Genomic DNA, 26223 nt, shown 5'->3' on the forward strand with positions numbered 1-26223 from the left:
TGAATGTGTGCCTGTTGCTCATTGTTAAGTCTGTTGTGGTGGATGTTCTATCTACATCACTCAGAGGAAGCACACTGTGAAAGCACTAACGATAACCCCACATGAATGTGGGCCTGTTGTTAAGTCTTGCTCTATTGCTCCTGTCAGAAAAGTTCACCCCAGCCACACTACCTGTTGCAGGCTGACAGTAACCCAACGCTGGGCCTCTGCTTTGCAAACAAGAAAGACCACAAGAGTTCAACTTCCAAGTATTAGAGAATAATCACAGTTCTCCATGTTTTTAACTGAATCCTCCCGTAAACTAACTACCCAAATTACAGATGACTCTCAGACCAAACGGCCTCAATGTAGAGAAACCTCCTACATTTTCTTTGTCTTATATCCCAATCACCGGTTGTTAATCAAGCCTATGATTTGGCCTTGCTGGAGTACCACACAGATGTCTTCCCAGCTTTTCATTTGTGTGATCCATATAAATACAGATTATCACTTCACATTTGCTGAATATGATACAACTAAGATCTTCTGTAGATCGCCATTATACATTGATTTCAGACATTCTGCAGTTTATCACTGGTATGGACACACACACATGCACACACACACAAACTTGGATGCACGTACAGTACCAGTCAAAAGTTTGGACACAGCATTATTCTACAATGTAGAAAATAGTAAAAATAAAGAAAAACCCTTGAATGAGTAGGTGTGTGCAATTTTTTGACTGGTACTGCATCCATATCCATAGACACGCACACGCACACACACACACACACACACACACACACACACACACACACACACACACACACACACACACACACACACACACACACACTTTTACCCCAGTGTCTTACCCAAAAGGCTCAGACTTTCTGTTTTCACCTAAGCGGGCTGGCACCTGTGTCTCACTGGGCTATGGCTCCAGCGAACCTGTGGCCATTGGTACTTTTTAGCTGGAATTTACATAACAATGACTAACTGTGAACTTTTACTATTCTGTTTTTACACAGAGGCTAATGGCTTCTAGCAAAGTAACTTTTGATTCTGCAGAGGTTGTTGATTCTGCTCTTCACAAGTCTTCACTCTCAGCCCTAGCTATGGAAACACAAGTTCCACAGTATAACATAGGGATGTATACATTAGTGTAACACGGGTGTTACAGTCTGAAAGGAGCATAACGTTACCAGTCCCATCAACAGTACTGAAATAGCTGTAGCAGGCAGAGCCTAACTGTAACTGCCATCCTCCATACTATGTGCTAGAAGCAGCATCTCTGCAGCCAACCTGAGGTATAAATAGGAAGGGAAATGACAGAGGCAGGAAAAGCCACTGGTGCTAGGGTCTTGTTTGAAGTGGGCTGCTGCCATGGCAGTCAAGAGCATGGTTGGGACATCAGTGGATAGCAAGGGCAGTGTCTCATAGGCACACACATGCACACATAAGTCCAAACACACACACACACACACACACACACACACACACACACACACACACACACACACACACACACACACACACACACACACACACACACACACACACACACACACACACACACACAGTCACCCTCGCTCCCCACTGCCATCTGGGCTCCAGCATACAGCAACAGTGGTCCCTTGTAATTAGACCCATAGACCCAGGAGCCAGGCCCAGTCCAGCCCAGTCCCAGCCTCTCATTTAGCAGGGCCTTCCTGGACTACTTAAGGGCCTCGCCAACACAGCTCTGGTCTTCAGAGGTCCGTTTTGTTGAGTTGTCTCACTGCATTTAATTTCTGGATTTCCACCCTGCAGTCACCGGTCACTGGAAAGAGCAAGCAGATTGAAGGTAACGTGGAGGCTTTTTTAAAAATCATGATTTAAAGGCTGTTGATTTAGGGAGCTAGAGGTGTGTAGAATAAGTGGTATTTATATCAATGGTTTAAATGACTGATGTATGTTTGGTATTTACCTTATGGTGATACAGTATTGTCAACTGAAGTGAAATATCTGATTCCATTTTTCTCTTCTCATCCTTAGCCATAGTTTTGCATACAGTTATGATTCCGTCACACAAAGAATACCAGTTTTATTTCTCAAATTGGACATCAAAACTATAATTCCAGGTGTTTAATAACATTACATGGAAATATGTATCAATAATTAAAGAAACAAATTAACACAACTGAATACAAAGTAATTTCTAATACACTACAGGGTAGGACATCTATTTTCTCTAGCTAACCCAAAAACTCTTGGTTGTCAGTTGGGATTAGATCCTGCCCAGGCTAAAAACTCTTCATGCACTATAGGGCTTAGTGCTATCAAGTCTCAGTGGACTCAGGTTGGAGTAAATACAACATTTTCCTGTCCCTTTCTAGGCCCCAAGATGTCTATCGCTAATGCGGCTGCCCAGGCCATGCTGTCAGATGCCCTGCTACGCGACGGCGCTGGGGGCAACCGCATCGGTCACCTGGAGCTGGAGCTGCCACTTGACAGGGTCATCAAGTTTGTGTCCGTGGGGCTGCCCTTACTGCTGGTGTCCATGGCCTTCGCTCGTGAAATCTCCATCGGTCAGTCTGTCTCTCTCTCTCTCTCCCTCCCCTTGTTTTGCTGCACATTTGGCCCTTTATGAGATATTCATTTTCTTTCCTCTCTTTTTGTCCATCTTTCCCTTTTCTGTGTTATTTTCTCTTTTCTCACGCCTCTTTTGTCCCAAGTATCATTGTGTCATCTGCCTCATTATCTTTTCCTTTGCCTCACGTTTCTCTCTCTTTTCCCTTTACTGTGTGGGAGTGAGAACCTGTGTTTAGGCTAATCGATTAACTAAGTTCATTCTAATGCCTCTCATGAATTGCAGCAGTATCCTATTATTTTCAACGAAGTCTTTACATGTATTCATAGCATTTACATTTGTTTCCTGATTTGAGTTGACATGTACTGGACCCCAACCTTGGTCAACTGCAGCAATAACACTAACACACAACAATGTGCGTGGTAGCGGCAGCCATAACAGGCTACGTACAGACAAGCTTATTTCCTCGTTTCATTGACATTGAGCTAACGATCGTCTTCCTACGGAGCTGGCCTATAATCAGCCACTACAGATGCTTATAGGAAGGGGGATGATTGAGAGCAGCGTTCGCCGACGCTGCATTGCTCGGTAATTATAGGCAACCTGCTGTTTTTGCAGCTCTCTATCGAAGTCAAATGATAGGATATGTTAATTAACTGGAAGATGTTGCAAAACGGAAAACCGTCTAGGAACAGTTGATGGATCTTGGCCCTTCTTATCTGGTTTGTTTTTTGCTTTATCTTTCGTTGATTGTCTGGTTGGTGTCTGTGTTGTGTGTGTTGTGTGCACCTGCGGCTGCAGACAAGAATTCTGCCACAGCTACAAATAGCTGGGTGAGAAGGAGCCCTTGTTGTACAATGTGTAACAAGTAAGATAGGGATGGCAATAGGGGTTCTTTGTCAAACTGTCTGTGGTAGAAGGAACATGCTTTGTTGCTGTCTGTGTTCCCTTGTAACCTGACGGTCTTGTTAAATAGTCCATTTCAGATACAGTATGTCCCCAGCTATCTCAATTTACTAAAAGACACGCGCACACGCACATACACGCACACACAGTTTCACATCTACATTGTGTTACATGTAATCTGTCCATGAACAGTAATGACATAGTATCATACTAACAGTATGGGTTCAGCATAAGCCTTCTGCATGTCCTGTCAGTAAATTTATGGTTGCGTGAGCTTCTTTTAGGAGACTCTCACGGATATGGAGATGTGGAGGCTGTCTATAAAAATAGGACGTCCTGCGTTTAACTCAGGGTTTCCTCTGAAGTGCAAGGGGCACGCCCCTCGCCCTACCCTGCCCTCCCAGCACTGCTGTAGGGGAAATAGACTGAAGGGAAGGGTGTGGACCCCTGGCTCTGTGGTTCAACCATCTGTATGGTGGAGCGGGCTGGGCTCGGTCCTGAAAAACACCCACACATTAGGAGAGTAATACCACCCTGTTTTAAAACCCAGTTTTCCATTTAGAAACATATGATTTAGATTTTTTTTTTACATTTCTGTTTCTGGAAAAAGGACACTTGCACATAAAGGAATCTCTCTCTCTCTCTCTCTCTCTCTCTCTCTCTCTCTCTCTCTCTCTCGTGTTTATGCCTATGCATGCAAGTATGTTATGTGTGTGCACATGCATGCATCTTTATGTCATCGTAATACCTTTACAAAATAGTTAATGTTTTTCCTCTAGGCCCACAGATCAGCTGTTTCCCCCCCAATAACTTTACAGCCAAGCAGGCAGCCTACGTGGACACGTACTGCTGGGACTCCCTGATGCACCATGAGTTTGACACAGATGGAAACTTTGAGGAGCGATCCCTCTGGGTGCACAAGGTAAGGCGATGTTCTGTCATGATGGAACGAGAGACAATTGTACACACCTTAAAGGGGAGCTGACAGCGTTTTAACTACTTTGCAGATATGAATATGCAGATATGCTCATAGGGCGGCACACAATTGGCCCAGCGTCGTCCGGGTTTGGCCGGGGTAGGCCATCATTGTAAATAAGAATTTGTTCTTAACTGACTTGCCTAGTTAAATAAAGGTTCAACATTTTTTTTAAAATAAATAATACAATGAAACAAACGATCATAGTATCAGTCATAACTATCAAATTCCCAGTTTATGCTACTAAACCAACTTTATAAGAATTTTTTAAATCAGGTTATATTTGTCTCAACATTTCATGATGTGGAGTAAGGCATTGTTGACAGAATAGATGTATACAGTTCAATGCATTATCAATATAATTCACCAATACATTTCTTGGTAGTCCAACAAATATTGCTATCAGGTTGTAAATCACAGCTGGCCTGGTACATTGTTTGCTGCCTCCAGCCATTCGGGATTCAGTTTCAATGAGTCAATATTTAGGACAAAAACAGACGAATGTAACTAAGGCTGGGAATGTCAATACAATCAACCTAGCAAGGGCAATGATCACAATTCAGTCATAATGTGGCTAATAGGCTAGTTTGTCTATTTATGTAGCTATTTATTTAGTGAGCTAAAAACACAGAGCCTAACACTTCTGGGATGATATTATTAGGTCAGTGGGTGAGCGGTGTCATTTGGTTTGCTAGCATGAAATGTGAATCACTTTGTTACCTAGCTATGCTGAACTTGAATGGCTGTTAACATATCTCTAAGTTGTCAATCAAATGTACTTGGCATTGATGAAATGGGTGAGGAGGCAGGCAAGTTCCCATTCAGTTATTAAAACGTGGGTTGGGACAAGCATGCATTGGCAGGCAAGCTGCAGAAGGGCGAACCGGCTACTATTCCCCATCATTTATCAGTGCAGTTTTGACGGCCAACTACAAGCTGAAAAAGTTTGAGAGGGTTTATCTACTGTTCCCTTGTTAGATTTATGCTCATCTCGTACTAGCCAACATTAGATGTTTATCTTGTTGTTGTTGATGTACATAGGAAACTGAGGGAGAGAGAGCATACCTGTTCATGGTTGTTTGATCAATAGCGCTGTAAAGTTCACAAATGTAAGAGGACTCCCGTGGTATTTACATATAGCAGAAATCCATTCAGGTGTATTTGTGGCTTTTGGTGAATGCTTTCTAATGATCTGAAGTCGCGCTGTTGCTACTGCCTGTAAACACACAGTCCAGTTTAAAGTGAATGATGGCAAGCCCGTTTGACAAATGATTATTTCCATATTGGCCTACTCTAGCTCTGATTGTCTATGGCACACCGGTCTGTTTAGAGTCCATTCCTGGACAAGACTGAAATGTTTTTATTAGGTTTTATTTACTCCAGTGTCTATTAATTGTCCAAACGCATGGCCGCTTTCCCACTCTATATTGCTATAGCAATATCACAAATGCCTTAGTGTACATCATTCCCAAACATTCTATGAAAATGACCATATCTAAGTGGTAAAAAAAGAGGTATCATATTCTTCCTGGGGGCGTATATGAACAGATGTTTATAAGATGTCATGTTGCTAAAACGCTGTCAGTTCCACTGTGGCACAGGAAGGTAATGCAACTTCTGTAAATGGTTGCTCTTTGTCAGGGGATGAAGACCATGGAAACATTGTTTCTGTTTGCCATGACAACAGTGTAATGTAAGTGGATCAGTGGAGGCTCCACAGAGGAGGAAGGGGAGGACCATCCTCCTCAGTGAATTTCATAAAAATAAAAGTTGTAACACATTTAAAAAGTTATCCTTTTTAGATAAAATGATACGAAATATATTCACGTCACCAAATAACTGATTAAAACATACTGTTTTGCAATAAAGATCTACAGTAGCCTCAACAGCACTCTGTAAGGTAGCACCATGGTGTAGCCAGAGGACAGCTAGCTTCCGTCCTCCTCTGGGTACTTTGACTTCAATACAAAACCTAGGAGGCTCATGGTTCTCACCCCTTTCCATAGACTTACACAGTAATTACAACTTCTGGAGGACGTCCTCCAACCTATCAGCTCTTGCAGCATGAACTGACATGTTGTCCTCCCAATCAAAGGATCAGAGAATGACTTTAGTACTGAAAGCATAAGCTACAGCTAGCTAGCAATGCAGTGCAGAACATGTGGTGAGTAGTCGACTCAAAGAGAAAGACAATAGTTGAACAGTTTTTAACAAATGAATTTCTTCCAAAATGAAGGAGAAGCAATATATATATAGACAAAGAGATTGCCATTTTTCTTTCACTTTAAGTTTCACTTACTTAGCTAACAAATGCAGCTACCTATTTTAGCTTACTCAAACACCCTGCTCAAACAGAGGGATATAGCTACCTGGCTATGACTATCCAACACAACACTGGAACTCTTCCAAGTCAAGGTAAGCTTTTGGTTTTACTAATTTATTGCCACTGGGGCCCGCCTGTGTAAGTGCTAAACTGCTTACTGACTGTACACTGTAATGTTACTGTATGATTGTAGCGGGTTTACTAACGCGTTAGTTCTGTTAGCTATGTTGACTATGATGTTACTTTAGCTAATATGGTGACAACGATGTAGGCTGTATTTGTATTTGTATTTATTATGGATCCCCAAAGCAGCAGCTACTCTTCCTGGGGTCCAGCAAATTAAGGCAGTTTATACAATTTTAAAAACATTACAATACATTCACAAATTTCACAACACACTGTGTGCCCTCAGGCCCCTACTCCACCACTACCACATATCTACAGTACTAAATCCATGTGTATGTATAGTGCGTATTTTATCATGTGTGTGTGTATGTGTGTGTATGTATGTATGCATATGTCTGTGCCAATGTTTGTGTTGCTTCACAGTCCCCGCTGTTCCATAAGGTGTTTTTTAATCTGATTTTTAAATCAAATTTTACTGCTTGCGTCAGTTACTTGATGTGGAATAGAGTTCCATGTAGTGGCTCTATGTAGTACAGTGTGTCTTCCATAGTCTGTTCTGGACTTGGGGACTGTGGCATGTCTTGTGGGGTATGCATGGGTGTCTGAGCTGTGTGCCAGTAGTTTAGACAGACAGCTCGGTGCATTCAACATGTCAATACCTCTCATAAATAAAAGTAGTGATGAAGTCAATATGTCCTCCACTTTCAGCCAGGAGAGATTGACATGCATATTATTAATATTAGCTGTGTGTACATCCAAGGGCAAGCAGTGCTGCCCTATTCTGAGCCAATTGCAATTTTTCTAAGTCCTTTTTTTGTGGCACCTGACCACACGACTGAACAGTAGTCAAGGTGCAACAAAACTAGGGCCTGTAGGACCTGCCTTGTTAAGAAGGCAGAACATCGCTTTATTATAGACAGACTTCTCCCCATCTTAGCCACTACTGCATCAATATGTTTTGACCATGACAGTTTACAATCTAGGGTCACTCCGAGCAGTTTAGTCATCTCAACTCGCTCAATTTCCACAATATTTATTACAAAATTTAGTTGAGGCTTAGGGTTTAGTGGGTGTTTTGTTCCAAATACAATGCTTTTAGTTTTAGAAATATTTAGGGATAACTTATTCCTTGCCACCCACTCTGAAACTAACTGCAGCTCTCTGTTGAGTGTTGCAGTCATTTCAGTCACTGTAGTAGCTGATGTGTATAGCGTTGAGTCATCCACATACATAGACACTCTGGCTTTTCTCAAATTGAAAAAAGCAAGGGGCCTAAACAGCTTCCCTGGTGAATTCCTGATTCTAACTGGACTATATTTGAGAGGCTTCCATTAACTTCTTATGGCTCGAATCCCATTAACGGGATCGATTTGACAACATCCGGTGAAATGGCAGAGCGCCAAATACAAATTAAATTACTTTAAATATTCAACTTTCATGAAATCACACATGCAATACACCAAATTAAAGCTACACCTGTTGTTAATCCAGCCAATGTGTCAGATTTCAAAACGGCTTCACGGCAAAAGCAAACCATGCGATTATCTGAGGATAGCACCCCACCAAACAAACACAGACAATCATAATTCAACCCGCCATGCGCGACACGAAACTCAGAAATAAAGATATAATTCATGCCTTACCTTTGACGAGCTTCTTCTGTTGGCACTCCAATACGTCCCATAAACATCACAAATGGTCCTTTTGTTCGATTAATTCCATCGTTATATATCCAAAATGTCCATTTATTTGGCGCATTTGATCCAGAAAAACACCGGTTCCAACTCGCGCAACATGACTACAAAATATCTCATAAGTTACCTGTAATCTTTGTCCAAACATTTCAAACAACTTTCCTAATACAACTTTAGGTATTTTTTAACTTAAATAATAATTACAATTTAAGACGAGATAAACTGTGTTCACTACCGGAGGAAAACAAAGTGGAGCGTGCTTTCAGGTCACGCGCCTCAACTAAAACAGTACACTTCACTCGACCCTCATTCTGAACAGGGCTACTTCTACATTACACAAAGGAAAAACATCAACCAATTTCTAGAGACTGGGGACATCCAGTGGAAGCGATAACAACTTCAAGCAACTGCCTTAGAATTCTAGATTCCCATTGAAGACCCATTGAAAAGAGAGTGACCTCAAAATGTTTTTTTCCTGGATGGTTTGTCCTCGGGGTTTCACCTGCCAAATAAGTTATGTTATACTCATAGACATCATTCAAACAGTTTTAGAAACTCCACAGTATTTTCTATCCAAATCTACTAATAATATGCATATCCTAGCTTCTGGGCCAGAGTAGCAGGCAGTTTTCTTTGGGCACGCTTTTCATCCAGACGTGAAAATACCGCCCCCTAGCCTAGAGAAGTAAAAGAACACCCTATGTGTTCCATTAGACAAGTAACTCTTTATCCACATCCACACCCCACAGGGGGTGTAAAGCCATAACACATACGTTTTTCCAGCAGCAGACTATGATCAATAATGTCAATAGCTCCACATTCATTTTATCCTCAATTTCTCTAAGCAAATCATCAGTCATTTGTGTAAGTGCTGTGCTTGTTGAGTGTCCTTACCTATAAGCATGCTGAAAGTCTGTTGTCAATTTGTTTACTGTGAAGTAGCATTGTATCTGGTCAAACACCATTTTTTCCAGAGGTTTACTAAGGGTTGGTTACAGGCTTTTTGGTCGGCTATTTGAGCCAGTAAAGGGGGCTTTACTATTCTTGGGTAGCGGAATGACTTTAGCTTCCCTCCAGGCCCGAGGGCACATGCTCTCTAGTAGGCTTAAATTGAAGATGTGGCAAATAGGAGTGGAAATATCGTCTGCTATTATCCTCAGTAATTTTCCTTCCAGATTGTCAGAACCGGGTGGCTTGTCATTGCTGATAGACAACAATAATCGCTTCACCTCTTCCACACTGACTTCACGGAATTCAAAAGTACAATTCTTGTCTTTCATAATTTGGTCCAATATACTTGGATGTGTAGTGTCAGCGTTTATTGTTGGCATGTCATCCCTAAGTTTGCTTATCTTGCCAATGAAAAGTAATTAAACTATAAAGTAGTTTGCAATATCAGTGGGCTTTGTGATGAATGACCCATCTGATTCAATGAATGAAGGAGCCGAGTTGGCTTTTTTTCCACAAAATTTCATTTAAGTTTCCCCAAAGCTTTTTACTATCATTCTTTATATAATTTTTCTTTGCTTCATATTGTAGTTTCTTTTTATTTGTATTTAGTTGAGTCACATGATTTCTTAATTGCCATACCTTTTGACTCATCTCTCTCAACCATATCATTTTTCAATTCCTCATCAACCCAAGGGGATTTAACAGTTTTTACAATCATTTTCTTAATGGGTGCGTGCTTATTAGTAACTGGTATAAGTAGTTTCAGAAATGCGTCAAGTGCAGCGTCTAGTTGCTCCTCATTACACAACACAGACAAGCAAATATTCTTTACAGCATCAACATATGAATCACTACAAAACTTATTATATGACCACTTATACACTATATTAGGCCCAGCCTTTGGAACTTTGGTTTTCCTAGATATGGCTATTATATTGTGATCACTACATCCTATGGATTTGGATACTGCTTTAAAGCAAATATCTGCAGCATTAGTAAAGATGTGATCAATACATGTTGATGATTTCATTTCTGTGCTGTTTTTAACTACCCTGGTAGGTTGACTGACAACCCGAACCAGGTTGCAGGCACTGGTTACAGTTTGACGTTTTTTCCTGAGTGGGCAGTTTTATTTAATTTATTTAATTTATTTAACCTTTATTTAACCAGGTAGGCTAGTTGAGAACAAGTTCTCATTTACAACTGCGACCTGGCCAAGATAAAGCAAAGCAGTAGGACAAAAACAACAACACAGTAACTCTGTCACATGGGATAAACAAACTTACAGTCAATAACACAATAGAAAAATCTGTATACAGTGTGAGCAAATGAAGTAAGGAGGTAATGTCATGTCCTGACCGGTAAAGGGGTCTTTTGTCATTGTAGTATGGTCAGGGCGTGGCAGGGGGTGTTTGTTTTGTGTGTTTTGGGGTTTTTGGTCTAGGGGATGTTGGTTCTAGTTTTCATTTTCTATGTTCCGGTTTCCAGGTTTGGCCGAGTGTGGTTTCCAATCAGAGGCAGGTGTCTTTCGTTGTCTCTGATTTGGAAGCCATACTTAGGCAGCCTGTTTTCCTTTGGGTTTTGTGGCTGGTTACTTTCCGTTATAGTCTGTGAACCTTACGGAACTGTTTGCTGTCGTTTGTTTTTTCTTTGTTTACGTGTTCTCTTTGAATAAACAAGTAAGAATGAGCACTATACCCGCTGCGCCTTGGTCTGTCCTTAACGACGCTTGTGACAGGTAAGGCAATAAATAGGCCAATAGTGGCGAAGTAATTACAATTTAGCAATTTACACTGGAGTGATATGTGCAGATGTGCAGGAAATACTGTTGTGCAAAAGAGCAAAAAAAGAAAAACAAATATGGGGATGAGGTAGGTAGTTGGTTGGATGGGCTATTTACAGATGGGCTGTGTACAGCTGCAGTGATCGGTAAGCTTCTCTGACAGCTGACGCTGAAAGTTAGTGAGGGAGATAAGTCTCCAACTCGATTTTTGCAATTCGTTCCAGTCATTGACAGCAGAGAACTGGAAGGAAATGCAGCCAAAGGAGGTGTTGGCTTTGGGGATGACCAGTGAAATATACCTGCTGGAGCGAGTGCTATGGGTGAGGTGTTGCTATGGTGACCAGTGAGCTAAGATAAGGCGGAGCTTTACCTACCAATGTAGATGACCTGTAGATGACCTGGAGCCAGTGGGTTTGGCAAAGAATATGTAGCGAGGGCCAGCCAACGAGAGCATGCAGGTCGCAGTGGTGGGTTGTATATGGGGCTTTGGTGACAAAATGGATGGCAATGTGATAAACTGCATCCAGTTAGCTGAGTAGAGCATTGGAGGCTATTTTGTAAATGACATCGCCGAAGTCAAGGATCGGAAGGATAGTCAGTTTACGAGGGTATGTTTGGCAGCATGAGTGAAGGAGGCTTTGTTGTGAAATACGAAGCCGATTCTAGATTTAACTTTGGATTGGAGATGCTTAATGTGAGTCTGGAAGGAGAGTTTACAGTCTAGCCAGACACCTAGGTATTTATAGTTGTCCACATATTCTAAGTCAGAACCATCCAGAGTAGTGATGCTAGTCGCATTTAGTTTTACTAGCATTTAAGAGCAGTTGGAGTCCACGGAAGGAGTGTTGTATGGCATTGAAGCTCATTTGGACGTTTGTTAACACAGTGTCCAAAGAAGGGCTAGATGTATACAGAATGGTGTCGTCTGCGTAGAGGTGGATCAAAGAATCACCCGCAGCAAGAGCGACATCACTGATATATACAGAGAAAAGAGTCAATGATGGTAGCCAGTCAATATTTAAATCACCCAGAAAATATACTTCTCTGTTGAAATCACATACATTATCAAGCGTTTCACACATATTATCCAGATACTGACCGTTAGCACTTGATGGTCTATGGCAGCTTCCCACAAGAATGGGCTTTAGGTGAGGCAGATTAACCTGTAGCCATATTACTTCAACAGTATTTGACATTAGATCGTCTCTAAGCTTTACATGAATGTGGTTCTGAATATAGACCGCAACATCACCTGCGTTGGCATTTCTGTCTTTTCGGTAGATTTTATAACCATGTATTGCTACCACTGTATTATCATCAAAGGTATTATCTTGGTGAGTTTCAGAGAATATGAATTCCATCTGTTACAAGCAAGTTATTGACTTCATGGACCTTGTTTCTTAAGCTACATATTTTAATATGGGCTATTTTTTTACCACTTTTCTGGGTTGCTTGATTGTTTTTAATGCTTTACTAGGAAGTTTATCAGAGGTAGACATACTCATGTTATTTACATTGGAGCTGACAGTGCAGGGTGAGCTGCATAAAGTGGTCTTCCTACTATTGCACACCGCCTCAGTGCTAAAAGTGTAACTCTGGTTTATAGGCTCATGATTACCGCTTACAATAGCTGTAGGATAAACAGATGTATTCGGTGCAATTAGGGGTACATAAATTAAATTACTTACATTGTGCTTGCCAATGCCCCTATGATCATGTACATTTGATGCAGCACTATGACGACTCATTGTCACAATGGTAGGGATAAACTGAGCTGGTCTTGGATCATTTACCAGTCATTGTTTCAACGCAGACTTGAAATGTGTAGACAGAGTCCAGGAGCCAAGATGATTTGGATGGACTCCGTCATTCCTGTAGAGTATGTTTTGTTTCTAGAGGTGTCAAAGTTATCAATAAAAGTGACTCCAGCAGAGCTACAGTAGTATTTTAGCCAGATGTGCAATGCCAGCAGTCTGCTGAATCTTTCACACCCGTGGCCCAACGATGGTACTGGACCCTGAAATTATTGGAACTGCTAAAGTCAGTTCTTTAAAATCAAATTTCAAATGTTTAGCAGTTATGATATGTTTAGCTTGGAAAGTTTTTTTTGCCTGGTCACATACAGCTTACAAGCAAAGGTAAAAGGTGAGAGGAGAGTGCATAGATGCAAGAAGGAATACAACGTGGCTGTTATGAAAGTGAACAGTGTTTAGGCTTGATTAGGAGCGTATTCAATCCGCATCAACCTCATGATGGGTACAGTGAAAATTTGAGTGTCATGTACTAGCCTAAACCTATCGCTGTTGCATTGAACTGGGTGAATGGAATATGAATGACAGTCATCCAATATGCTGTAATAGAAATAAGGTCATGCTCATGAAAAAACAAAATCGTCCTCCCTCATCTTAAACCGCATTGACTGAAGTGGATGAAGAGTCAATGGTATACTGGAGGCATTTTGTGTGCTATACTGGTATTTGGCGGTGTTGTTGGAAAATTCCCAATTTAAAAACAAGCATTAACAATACATTCTTAAGATAGAAACCCATGAGGCTGCTGGACCTTGCTACATATTCGTCGCCAAACCCACTGGCTCCAGGTCATCTATAAGTCTTTGCTAGATAAAGCTCCACCTTATCTCAGCTCTCTGGTCACTATAACTACACCCACCCCTAGCACGGGCTCCAGCCTTTCCTTCCAGTTCTCTGCTGCCAATGACTGGAACGAATTGCAGAAATCTCTGAAGTTGGAGACATATCTCCAACTTTAAGCATCAGCTATCTGAGCAGCTTACCGATTGCTGCAGCTGTTCACAGCCCATCTGTAAATAGCCCATCCAACTACCTACCTCATCCCCATTTTGTTTTTATTTACTTTTTTTTCTCTTTTGCACACCAGTATTTCTACTTGCACATCATCATCTGTCCATCTATCACTCCAGTGTTAATTTACTAAATTGTAATTACTTCGCTACTATTGGCCTATTTATTGCCTTACCTACTTACTCCATTTGCACACACTGTATATAGATTTTACTATTGTGTTATTGACTGTACTTTTGTTTATCCTATGTGTAACTCTTGTGTTGTTTTTTGTCGCACCGCTTTGCTTTATCTTGGCCAGGTCACAGCTGTAAATGAGAACTTGTTCTCAACTGGCCTGCCTGGTTAAATAAAGGTGAAATAGAAAAAGAAAAGAGAAAATATATATCTTATTAAAAGGGACGTTTTAAAGATTTCTCCAGACATAACATTATTAAACTAAAATCAAATCAAACTTTATTTGTCACGTGCGCCGAATACAACAAGTGTAGACCTTACCGTTAAATGCTTACTTACAGGCCCTTAACCAACAGTGCAGTTCAAGAATATTTACCAAATAAACTAAAGTTTAAGATAATAAAAGTAACACAATAAAAACACTGTGACAAGACCTGGAGGTTTCTGTTACTGAGGACATTAGCAATTCATTTCAAAGCTCAGACGTGTCATTTTAGATGGGTTCTATAAATATGTAATAAGTAGTTCTATAAATACTGGGCTGTCTAAGTAAGACATGAATCTCATGCTCATGGGTATAATGATGGACTTAACCGTGTGCTGTTTCCATTTGTGTATTTTGATGTATATGGTGGACAGTCTGTTCTGATGAGGGTAAGGAGCTGTTTCACAAGCTTCTGCGGAGTGTCTGTGTTTGTCTGTATGTGTGTTTCTGTGTGTGTGTTTCTCAGTTGTACAGTACACATTTATGGAGTTTTAGGTGTTCAACATGGGAAATTAGGCGAGATTGTGAGTAGAAATGGAGAGAGATATGGAGTGCTGGATTTGTATCATTTGTTTTTTACAGTAATCGTCATTCATTTCGATTGAAAAGTGCCTCTTGCTTCCTTAATGTCTCAATGAGGAGCATCCATTAAAAGTAATTCATCTTTCTGATTAAAAACGTAAAATGTAGACTGTAAATCACTCTCTTGTTATCTACCTCCCTCTCCTTCTCTTCTTCTCTCTTATAATTTCACTCTTTCTCTCACTCTTTTTTCTGTTCTCTTCTCTTTCTCTCTACCACTCCGTCCCCTCCTTTCCTCTTCATTTCTTCCTCACCTTCCCTCCTTTCTTTCCTCTCTACCTCCCTCCCTCTCAGATGTTCCCGTACTCTCTGTTGGCTATGGCCATGATGATGTACCTGCCTGCCCTCATCTGGCGTTTCCTGGTCATGCCGTCGTTGGGCTCCGACCTGCTCTTCATCATTGACGAGCTGGACAAATCCTACAACCGCTCCGTGCGATTGGCTCAGAGCATCCTGGAGATGCGCCAGAACACCCAGAATCCCTTCACTTTCCAGGCCGAGCTTGAGAGGTGAGAGTGGGTGTGGCAAAGATTGTGGCAGAGATAGATCCAGACAGATTGGTTGAGGCAGGAATTTTGGACTGGGGAAGAGGGAAAAGTAAGCAGGCTTAAAATTGATGTCTATTTTTATTCATTTGCACACAGGATAATTTTAAACAATATGATGACGTTTAAATGCAAATTAAGAGACCATATTCAGGAGAGGTAAAAAAAAAAAAAACTGAGAAAATTCCTTCAAAGCAAATACATTGTCCTTAAACGTAAATTATTTAAAAAAAGAAACAATCTTCCGTATATCCAATTACAATGATCGTAACATCATTTTGAATGTATACTACAACTTAATCTATCCAGTCATGTCATATTGCAATATAGTACTTAAATAAGCAACCTCAATAACATTTTAATTCTTCAAAAGCGTTTTGTGAGAATGGCAACACACTCCGACAGTCGTGCCAGTTCCTCTCCACTCTTTCATCACCTTCAAATCCTCAATATTTATGATATCGATCAACTTCAAGTCTGTTTATTTGAATTCTAGTTAAAAATAAATCTAATCCCTGTTTCTTTTCAAACTCATTTCAAATGCAATACTCCGGTTCATCATTATCTCCACACCCCTTTTTTCCGTACAAGATTTGGTTCATTTTCCATTACTTACAGTGCCTTCGGAAAGTATTCAGACCCCTTGACTTTTTCTCCATTTTGATACGTTACAGCCTTATTCTAAAATGGATGAAATTGTTTTTTTTTTTCTCTCATCAACCTACAACCAATACCCCACAATGACAAACAAAAACAGGTTTTTAGACTTTTTTACAAATGTATTAACAATTAAAAACAGAAATACTGTATTTACATAAGAATTCAGACTTTGCTATGAGACTCGAAATTGAGCTCCGTTGCATCCTGTTTCCATTGATCATCCTTGAGATGTTTCTACAACTTGATTGGAGTCCACATGTGGTAAATTCAATTGATTGGAGATGATTTGGAAAGGTACACCTGTCTATATAAGGTCCCACAGTTGACAGTGCATGTCAGAGCAAAAAACAAGCCATGAGGTCGAAGGAATTGTCCGTAGAGCTCCGAGACAGGATTGTGTCGAGGCACAGATCTGGGGAAGGGTACCAAAACATTTCTGCAGCATTGAAGGTCCCAAAGAACACAGTGGCCTCCATCATTCTCAATTGTAAGAAATTTGGAACCACCAAGACTCTTCCTAGAACTGGCTGCCCGCCCAAACTGAGCAATCGGGGGAGAAGGGTCTCGGGAGCTCTAGTTCCTCTGTGGAGATGGGAGAACCTTCCAGAAGGACAACCATCTCTGCAGCACTCCACCAATCAGGCCTTTATGGTAGAGTGACCAGACGGAAGCCACTCCTCAGTAAAAGGCACATGACAACCTGCTTGGAGTTTGCCAAAAGGCATCTAAAGACTCTCAGAACATGAGAAACAAGATTCTCTGGTCTGATGAAACCAAGATTGAACTTTTTGGCCTGAATGCCAAGTGTCACATCTGGAGGAAAACTGGCACCATCCCTACGGTGAAGCATGGTGGTGGCAACATCATGCTGTGGGGATGTTTTTCAGCGGCAGGGACTGGGAGACTTGTCAGGATCGAGGCAAAGATAAACGGAGCAAAGTACTGAGAGATCCTAAATGAAAACATGCTTCAGAGCGCTCAGGACCTTAAACTGGGGTGAAGGTTCACCTTCCAACAGGACAACGACCCTAAGCACACAGCCAAGACAACCCAGGAGTGGCTTCGGGACAAGTCTGTGAATGTCCTTGAGTGGCCCAGCCAGAGCCCGGACTTGAACCCGATCAAACCTCTCTGGAGTGACCTAAAATATCTGTGCCGCGATGCTCCCCAGCCAACCTGACAGAGCTTGAGAGGATCTACAGAGAACAATGGGAGAAACTCCCCAAATAGAGGTGTGCCAAGCTTGGAGCGTCATACCCAAGAAGACTCGAGACTAATTGCTGCCAAAGGTGCTTCAACACAGTACTGAGTAAAGGGTCTGAATACTTAAGTAAATATGATATTTCAGTTTTTTTTTTTATAAATTAGAAAACATTTCTAAAAACCTGTTTTTGCTTTGTTATTATGGGGTAATGTGCTTTGTCATTATAGGGTAATAAGGCTGTAATGTAATAAAATGTGGAAAAAGTCAAGGTGTCTGAATACTTTCCGAAGGCACTATTTACATACTGTAGGTCTGTTTTGTACTGTCTCCCGGACTACCTCAAGCACTGCAACAGCTTCAACTCCTTCAAATGCAAAATGAAAAAATATCTACTGGACATTTCATTCATGGACTCAACCAAATAATCTGATGCCTCTATGTCACTCATGCTGATTATGCATTTTACTTGAATATCTTTGCTTTTTTTCGTTATTTTTTTTTTACCTCTGATCCATCATGTTTCTTTTCTTTGTGTGAATCTCCACCTATTTGAATCCGCTGTGTGGTGCTAGGGAAAAAACCAAAGGTCCAGTCAGGGGGATCCCAGGCCCGAGTTTGGGAAACCCTGCCTTATATGATGATTTTTGAGTGGCAAACATGTTCCTGTTGTTTGTAATTGCCATGGCTGTGGCCATTAAAAAATATATCTTTGAGTTTCTATAAACAAAAGTAAGCTAATTACAGATAAAAGTATCTGAACTGGAAACTGAAAACAAGACCCTATTTAGGTTTTAACTACAGTTAGGTGACTGACTATTTAAATCTTGAATACTATGATAAATGCTTTAAATCCTCACACAACCTCCATTACCAAACATCAGAGCCAATAACATGAAAGTGTGTTTGAACCAACTGTCCTCTAACCCCATCTCTTCCATGGTCTCTTGTCAGGGCCAAGCGGAAGCGTTACTTCGAGTATCCCCTGTTGGAGAGGTACATGCAGAGCAAGCACGGCTCCTACTTCCTGGTCAGCATGCTCTTTCTGCGCGGCTTCCTCTTGCTCACCTTCATGTCTGCCGCCTGCCTCTACCTCGTCTACTTCCACCTATCCGCCTTTCTCCAGGATGAGTTTAGCTGCTTTGTCCGCACCGGCTTGCTGCGCGACCAAAACTGGGTCCCAGAACTGGTCCAGTGCAAAATGACCGGCCAACTGGTCTTCCAGGTTATTAGCGTGGCTAACGGCGCTATCTACGTCCTTCTGGTACCTATTGTGCTGTTCAGCTTGGTCCGCCTCTTCTGTTGGGATACGACTCTATTGTCGGTCTACGAGGTTCTACCCGCATTGGGACTTAACAGCGGTCGCAAGCTGGGCTGCCCGCTCAACGACCTCAACGTTCTTCTGCTGTTTTTGCGAGCTAACGTGGCGCATCTGCAGTCTTATGGCAGGCTGAGGGCCGTATGCTCGCTGGCATCCCCGCAGATCGGGAAGGGGAATGGCGTGAAGGGCGCGGGGATGCTGACGGCAGAGGAGATCGAGGAGAGGGCCGAGGCAGCACAGGAGCTGGAGGAGGAAGTGGAGGAGCTGCAGGAGGAAGGGAAGCTCAACCTGGTGGATATCATGACCATTTTAGGAGCGGCCCGGGGAAACGCGGTCAACTGCACCGATTCCAGGCCTCTGGTGGAGGAGAATATGAGTCTGGGTACTGTAACTCTTATCTACACTCTGAAACGTATTCTGCTTGTGGGATTGTTCGCCTATATTGTTTGGGATGTTCAGAAAATTATAAAGTGAGGGAGCTCTCTCTGCGAGACTGCAGATGATGTTCAAATTAAATAACGAATGGTGGTGTAAGCAGTTTTCATTGAATAGCCACTCTACTCTTACTGAATATTGAATGAGGAGGCAATAGTAGTAATGGACTTCACTTGAGATAGCAGTTTTGATTCAAACTTTTCCATCTACACTGTGATACAAAAATGCTTTCCACAAATATTAACTGTTCACAAATGGTTTTCTTATACATGTACTTCTATACCAGTAGGCCTAATATAAATAAGTATTACGTGTTAGAGTTTTTTCTCAGGACCGGGAAGCCTATAATTCTAAAAGAGGCTTTTATTAGGAACTACAGCAAGAGAGCAGATACAATTAGTGGTCATTCCCACTCCTAACTCCCCTCTCTGTCTCCTTACAGAGCCAAACCACCAGGGGTACCATGAGTTGAAGGAGACTGCATCATGTAATCGTTACTAAACCACCAATTGACTGAACCATCAATGTGACACCAATTGAGGGGGAGGGGGGATCAAAAAGACAACCTGGGAGAGAAGCGAGGGAAGGGGTTCTGTATCCAGAGAAGTTGTTCCAAAAAGCCTCCATTAGAATTAAAAACTTGGTGGTTAACTTGAGCGATGTAGTTTCTTTATGTATGACTGAGCTTCTGGGTTGTTGTGACTCAACTTAATTTCAACCTCAGTTTTCCAACTTTTCTTTATGGTTATGCTATTTACTGTACTTGATTTTGTGATTTGTCAGCAAGGAAAGTTGTATGTGTTAAATGTCAACCAGTAACATTTTGTTTGTTCTACGTCAACAGATACCAATGTAATGAATAAGGTTATTTTTATTACTGTTGTGTTGAATGGCTCAAGTGCAACATTTCCCTCACCACTTGTGAATCACATTGTAAATGAATTGCCTTGGAAAATATATGTGATTATTTAATTGAATAAAATACATTTTAAAAGTGCTCACTCTCCAAAAAATGCTTATTTTATCTAAACATTCTGCGCTGAAACATTTGCTGCACTTTGAGCACCTTTTGTAATTAAAATAAGAAACATTTATGTATCTTGTCTTCACTGATGTTTTGAGCGCTTACACTTTTAAACTCTAAACTGGATTATTCTTCTCTTACGCACGCCACATCTGCTATTTACTAGAAAGATAAACACAGACTCTTATTCTCCTCTTTACTAAATTGTAATAAAATTATATTAAATTCATATTCTTATCCTACACCCAGTTCTGACTGAAAGGGCCACCAAAATTCACAGATTTATAGTTAGTGGGTTAAGAAATGACCCAGGGTTGGGTTGGGAAAACCAGGGTTGGGAAAACAGGGTTGATAATGTAGGGGTTGAAGAAAGTTTCACATATTTACTGCCCAATGTGGTTTGGAGTGCTGAGATGGCATTTTGAGATGCAATGTCAGATGTCCTGCAAAGACTCTGCTTTAGGGCTTGTCCCATATGACACCCTACTCCCTATATACACTCTTAAAAAAAAAAAAAAAGCATAGCGGACTACTTTTGACCGGGGCCCATAGGGCTCTTGTCAAAATAGTAAACTATGTAGGGAATAGGGTGTTGGGACATAATGTTAGTTGTGCAGCCAAAGCCACATACCTAAACATCCTTGCTGACCTACTCACACATAAATCCACCACTAAGTTCAAAGTGTGGAAACTACAATATGTTTCCCTGATTCAGATAATATAGCCTTGTATGCCAGGCGTATAGGCTATAGACACATGCTGGTGAGTGAGACTACATTACTTTAGTAACCATAATTCCTCAGCTGTACATGGTAACTGTAGGTAATGATTGAAATGCGTAGGTAATGAAAAGAAACTGCCCATACGTAGTGTGTTTCAAAATAGTTACCTAGTGTGTCTACTGTGTAGTGATACAATTTCGGAATCCTCTCCCTCAAGCACCCCGCTCTGTTTTTTGTGTTTGAATACAATTCCTCATATTAGCCCTGGCAAAGACATCAGATGCCATAACACAGCCAGAGACCTTCATTATATCTCATGAATTGACACTGTAAATAAAGCTGCTCACTTTAGTCTATTTCAACTCGGGCTGGTATAGATTTGTATTGTTTCATATCACACATCTTGATGAAAATCCTCACAAACTCTCCATAATGTATCTGTCCATAACTCCCTAAATCCTTTTTGGAATGATAAACAGAATTAAACCAGAGACATGATCTTTGGAATGTTATGATTACATATTTCCAAATGAACAAACAAATGAATAAATTAAAACAAATCAATCAATCAGCCAATAAATCAATATAACAACCAACCTGCAATGGATTCATCAAAAGTTTTCCATGATGAAAACTTGTTTACTTCTCAACTTAAGGCATGTGTGTCACTGTAGCTTATACAATCAGTTTGTCCTTGTCAGAAAGCCTCTGAAATATTGAGAATAATCACTCACAGCCAGTTAGAGACCTGTACAGTACTATCCATCACCACCCAGGGTTCCACTGGGTTTGACGCCCAAGTTCATGAACTGTCAGCACAAGACATATCTGACCTTTTTAATGGATTACGCTCTGAAATCTGTACGAATAGGCATGGTCTGGAACCAACAGGACCCTGAACAGCTTCTACCCCCAAGCCATAAAACTGCTAAATAGTTTATTCAATTATTAATCAAATAGCTACCAGACTTATCTGCATTGACCCTTTTTGCACTAACTTTTTTTACTCATCACATACGCTGCTGCTACTGTTTATTATCTGTCACTGTAATGCTTACTGTAGTGGGTGTGGAGTCAGGCGCAGGAAACAGGAGTGTTTGCTATCGGGTTTTAATTAAATGCACCGTCAAAAGAATATACACCCAAGAAACAACAACAGGGTGTAATCCAAAAACACAAGATCCAAAAACACGTACCACTCCACGAAACACAGTGAACAACAGAAATAAGCCCGCACACAGAACAGGTGGGGAAACGGGCTTAAATACCTAACTAAACACTAATGAGACACAGGTGAAACCAATAAAGACAAAACCAACAGAAAAGTAAAAAGGGATCGGTGGCAGCTAGTAGGCCGGTGACGACGACCGCCGAGCGCCACCCGAACAGGGAGAGGAGTCACCCTCGGCAGGAGTCGTGACAGTCACTTTATTCCTAGTCATACTGTATGTACATATCTACCCCAATTACCTCATACCCCTGCACTTCGACTCGTTACTGGTACCCCTTGTATATAACCAAGGTATCGTTACTCATTGTATATCCATATATTATTTACTTTTACATGTTTTACTTATTATTTCTCTACTTTCTCTCTGCATTGTTGGGAAGGACCCGTAAGTAAGCATTTCACATTTTATTTGATCTGGCTACAATAAATGGCTTTAGTACAGAGCTAATGTGGACAACATGTGAAAAGCAAATAATGTAGTAATTATTAATTATCAGTCTAACAATAAAATCAATAAACTCCTCGGGGGAAGGGGGGGACCATCATACTTAGTGAATTTCAGAACATTTCGGTGAATTTCAGAATAAATCGTGAAACATTAAAAAGTTATGCTATACAGAATATATTCCCGTCACCAAATATCTGATTAATAACTGAAGGTCTACAGTAGCCTGAACAGCACCCTCTAGGGTAGTGCTATGGTGTAGCCGGAGGAAGGCTATTTTCCGTCCTCCTCTGGGTACATTGACTTCAATACAAAACCTAGGAGGCTCATGGTTCTCACCCCTTCCATAGACTTACGCAGTAATTATGATGACTTCCAATCAGAGAATTAATCTAGTACTGAAAGCATAAGCGGCAGCTAGCTAGTAGCGCATTTGGGGCGGCAGGTAGCCTAGTGGTTAGAGCATTGAACTAATAACCGAAAGGTTGCAAGATCAAATTCCTGAGCTGACAAGGTAAAAATCTGTCGTTCTGCCCCTGAACAAGGCAGTTAACCCATTGTTCCTAGGCTGTCATTGAAAATAAGAATTTGTTCTTAACTGACTTGCCTAGTTAAATAAAGGTCAAATAAAAAATGTAAAATACAGTGTGGTGAGTAGTTGACTCCAAGAGAGAGAAAGACAATTGAACAGTTTTGAACAAATTAACTTCTTCAAAAATAAAGGAAAAAATATCTAGATATATTTGATTCAAATGTTTTCTTAGTCCACCTTTCACTTACTTAGCTAATGCAGCTAATTTAGCCTACTCAACAACCTGATTCAAACAGAGAGGAATCATATGTATCTTAGCTAGCTGGCTAAGGCTATCTAACACTGCAACTCTTCCATGTCAAGGTAAGCTTTCGGGGCCCGCTGGTGTAGTTGCTAAACTTCTTGCTGTACACTGTACTGCGTGATTGCACACATGGATTGGACAGGCCTGGCGCGGCATATGGCATGCCAATTAGTGTCAATGACCCAAAACACACAACTGGAGGTGTGTTTTGGGTCATTGTCCTGTTGAAAAACAAATGATAGTCCCATTAAGCGCAAACCAGATGGGATGGCGTATTGCTGCAGAATGCTTTGCTAGCCATGCTGGTTAAGCATGCCTTGAATTCTAAATCAAAGACAGTGTCACTAGCAAAGCACCCCCACACCATCACACCTCCTCCTCCATGCTTCAGAGTGGGAACCACACATGCGGAGATCATCCGTTCACCTACTCTACGTCTCACAAAGACACAGCAGTTGGAACCAAAAATGTCAAATTTGTACTCATCAGACCAAAGGACAGATTTCCAATGGTTTAATGTCCATTGCTCGTGTTTCTTGGTCCACACAAGTCTCTTCTTCTTATTGGTGTCCTTTAGTAGTGGTTTCTTTGCAGCAATTCGACCGTGAACGCCTGATTCATGCAGTCTCCTCTGAACAGTTGATGTTGAGATGTGTCTGTTAAACTCTGCAAAGCATTTATTGGGTTGAAATCTGTGGTGCAGTTAACTCTAATGAACTTATCCTTTGCAGTAGAGGTAACTCTGGGTGTTCCTTACCTGAGGCGGTCCTCGTGAGAGCTAATTTCATCATAGCGCTTGATGGTTCCTCTTTGCTTATTTTTGCTGTTCTTGCCATAATATGGACTTGGTCTTTTACCAAATAGGGCTTTCTTCTGTATACCACCCCTAACTTGTCACAACACAGCTGATTGGCTCAAATGCATTAAGAAGGAAAGAAATTCCACAAATTAACATCAACAAAGCACACCTGTTAATTGAAATGCATTTCAGGTGACTACCTCATGAAGCTGGTTGAGAGAATACCAAGAGTGTGCAAAGCTGTCATCAAGGCAAAGGGTGGCTACTATGAAGAATCTCAAATAAAAAAATACATTTCGATTTGTTTAACACTTTTTTGGTTACTACATGATTCCATATGTTTGGGCTTCTGAGTGGCACAGCAGTCTAAGGCACTGCATCTCAGTGCTAGAAGCATTACTACAGACCCTGGTTTGATTCCGGGCTGTATCACAACTGGCTGTGATTGGGAGTCCCATAGGGCTGTGCACAATTGGCACAGCATCGTCCGGGTTAGGTCTTGGGCCGTCATTGTAAATAAGAATTTGTTCTTAACTGACTTGCCTGGTTAAATATTGTAGAAAATAGTAAAAATAAAGAGAAACCCTTGAATGAGTAGATGTGTCCAAACTTTTGACTGGTACTGTATATCTCTCAGATATAGGACAGAGACTTCAGAACAAACATCCTTTAGATAATTGGGGGGACTATCTATTATTCCATGTACTAGAAAATCTGTTCTTAATTGCGTTTGCATGGGCTAATAGGCCAAAAATAATGTTATTATATATATTTGTTCATACTTCAAGGGGTCTTAAAATTCAAATAGAAAAATTATCCTTGGTATGACCTTAAAATAATTCCATTTATCTTAGTAGAACCCCACCCCCAGCTTAGACATGGTATAGACTCTTATGGGTTAAACATTATTGAAAGTCGCAGGGTCCACTGGATTTTGTGCTAGACTTTTATAATCAGCGACTGATACAGTATAGACATTGGAAACCAGGTGTGGTCATTCTCTGGTCAAACCGTGTTCTAATTAATCAATTAAGTGTCAGGAAGGAAAACAAACTATGCAGAATTACAACCTTGGAGGACTGACGTTATAAACTGCTGAGGTAGAGAGAGCAAGACAGAAAACAAAGACAGAAATTCATAAAATTGATCTAACATTCCAACTGGTTCTGAAGCTCTTGGACCACAATCCACAGCCTTTAAGATGGCAAAGCAAGCAAGGCTCAATCAGATGCCATGTGTTGGCCTTTTCACACAATTGTAAGCCAGTTACACAGCTATGAACGAGCACATATAGGGGCGGCACAGCAAATAACACTATTCATTTGATGGAAGGCAAAAGGCAAGACAGGTTGCCTGGAGGCTTTTTGGCATAATGGGTGTCTTTTGGAGGTAAGCAGGTAAATAACTAATGCAACATCAATTGTGGACAAGTGCACTTGTGGAAGTCCAATTATAAATGATGGCCTCCATTCTGCTGAAGTTTTTCTATGTAAAGATGGATCATTAGAAGTTTCTTCTTCAAAAAACCAAGTGTGGAGTCTTAGAGTGCTACAGGAGAGGAAGAGATAAAGACTATCTGATGTTTCCTGGGATAATAATATGGCTTTTTGTATTCACACAAACGGACAAAGATATGTTTGTACAGTTGTTGTGGGTATTTCTGTTTTTCTGATTTAAGGCATCAGCTGTTTGATTGACACCATACCACTGGGGGGCACAGTTGAGTTGAATAGGGAGGATGATTGCAAGTTGGTTTCTAAAGCTCCAGGATAGCAACTTGCATCACGGATAAACTTGTTTTGACATGGAGCTAGATCCCACTGAGCACAAAGATAAATGATCATT

The 26223-nt window shown here is 41.0% G+C and overlaps 1 protein-coding gene across 1 annotated transcript in view; it reads left to right on the forward strand.

Annotated features, from left to right (window-relative positions):
• Nucleotides 1-20318, forward strand: part of pknox2 (pbx/knotted 1 homeobox 2) — a 139812-nt gene extending 119494 nt beyond the window's left edge. The window contains exons 13-17 of the mRNA XM_014197623.2: nucleotides 1725-1828; nucleotides 2361-2552; nucleotides 4240-4382; nucleotides 15454-15668; nucleotides 18520-20318. Of these exons, the coding sequence (XP_014053098.2) occupies nucleotides 1725-1828; nucleotides 2361-2552; nucleotides 4240-4382; nucleotides 15454-15668; nucleotides 18520-19360 (1495 nt within the window). The 3' untranslated portion in view covers nucleotides 19361-20318. The remainder of the gene's footprint in view (nucleotides 1-1724; nucleotides 1829-2360; nucleotides 2553-4239; nucleotides 4383-15453; nucleotides 15669-18519) is intronic.
• The last annotated feature ends 5905 nt before the right edge of the window (nucleotides 20319-26223 follow it).

The sequence above is a fragment of the Salmo salar genome, chromosome ssa04 (assembly GCF_905237065.1).
Source record: "Salmo salar chromosome ssa04, Ssal_v3.1, whole genome shotgun sequence".
Lineage (NCBI taxonomy): Eukaryota > Metazoa > Chordata > Actinopteri > Salmoniformes > Salmonidae > Salmo > Salmo salar.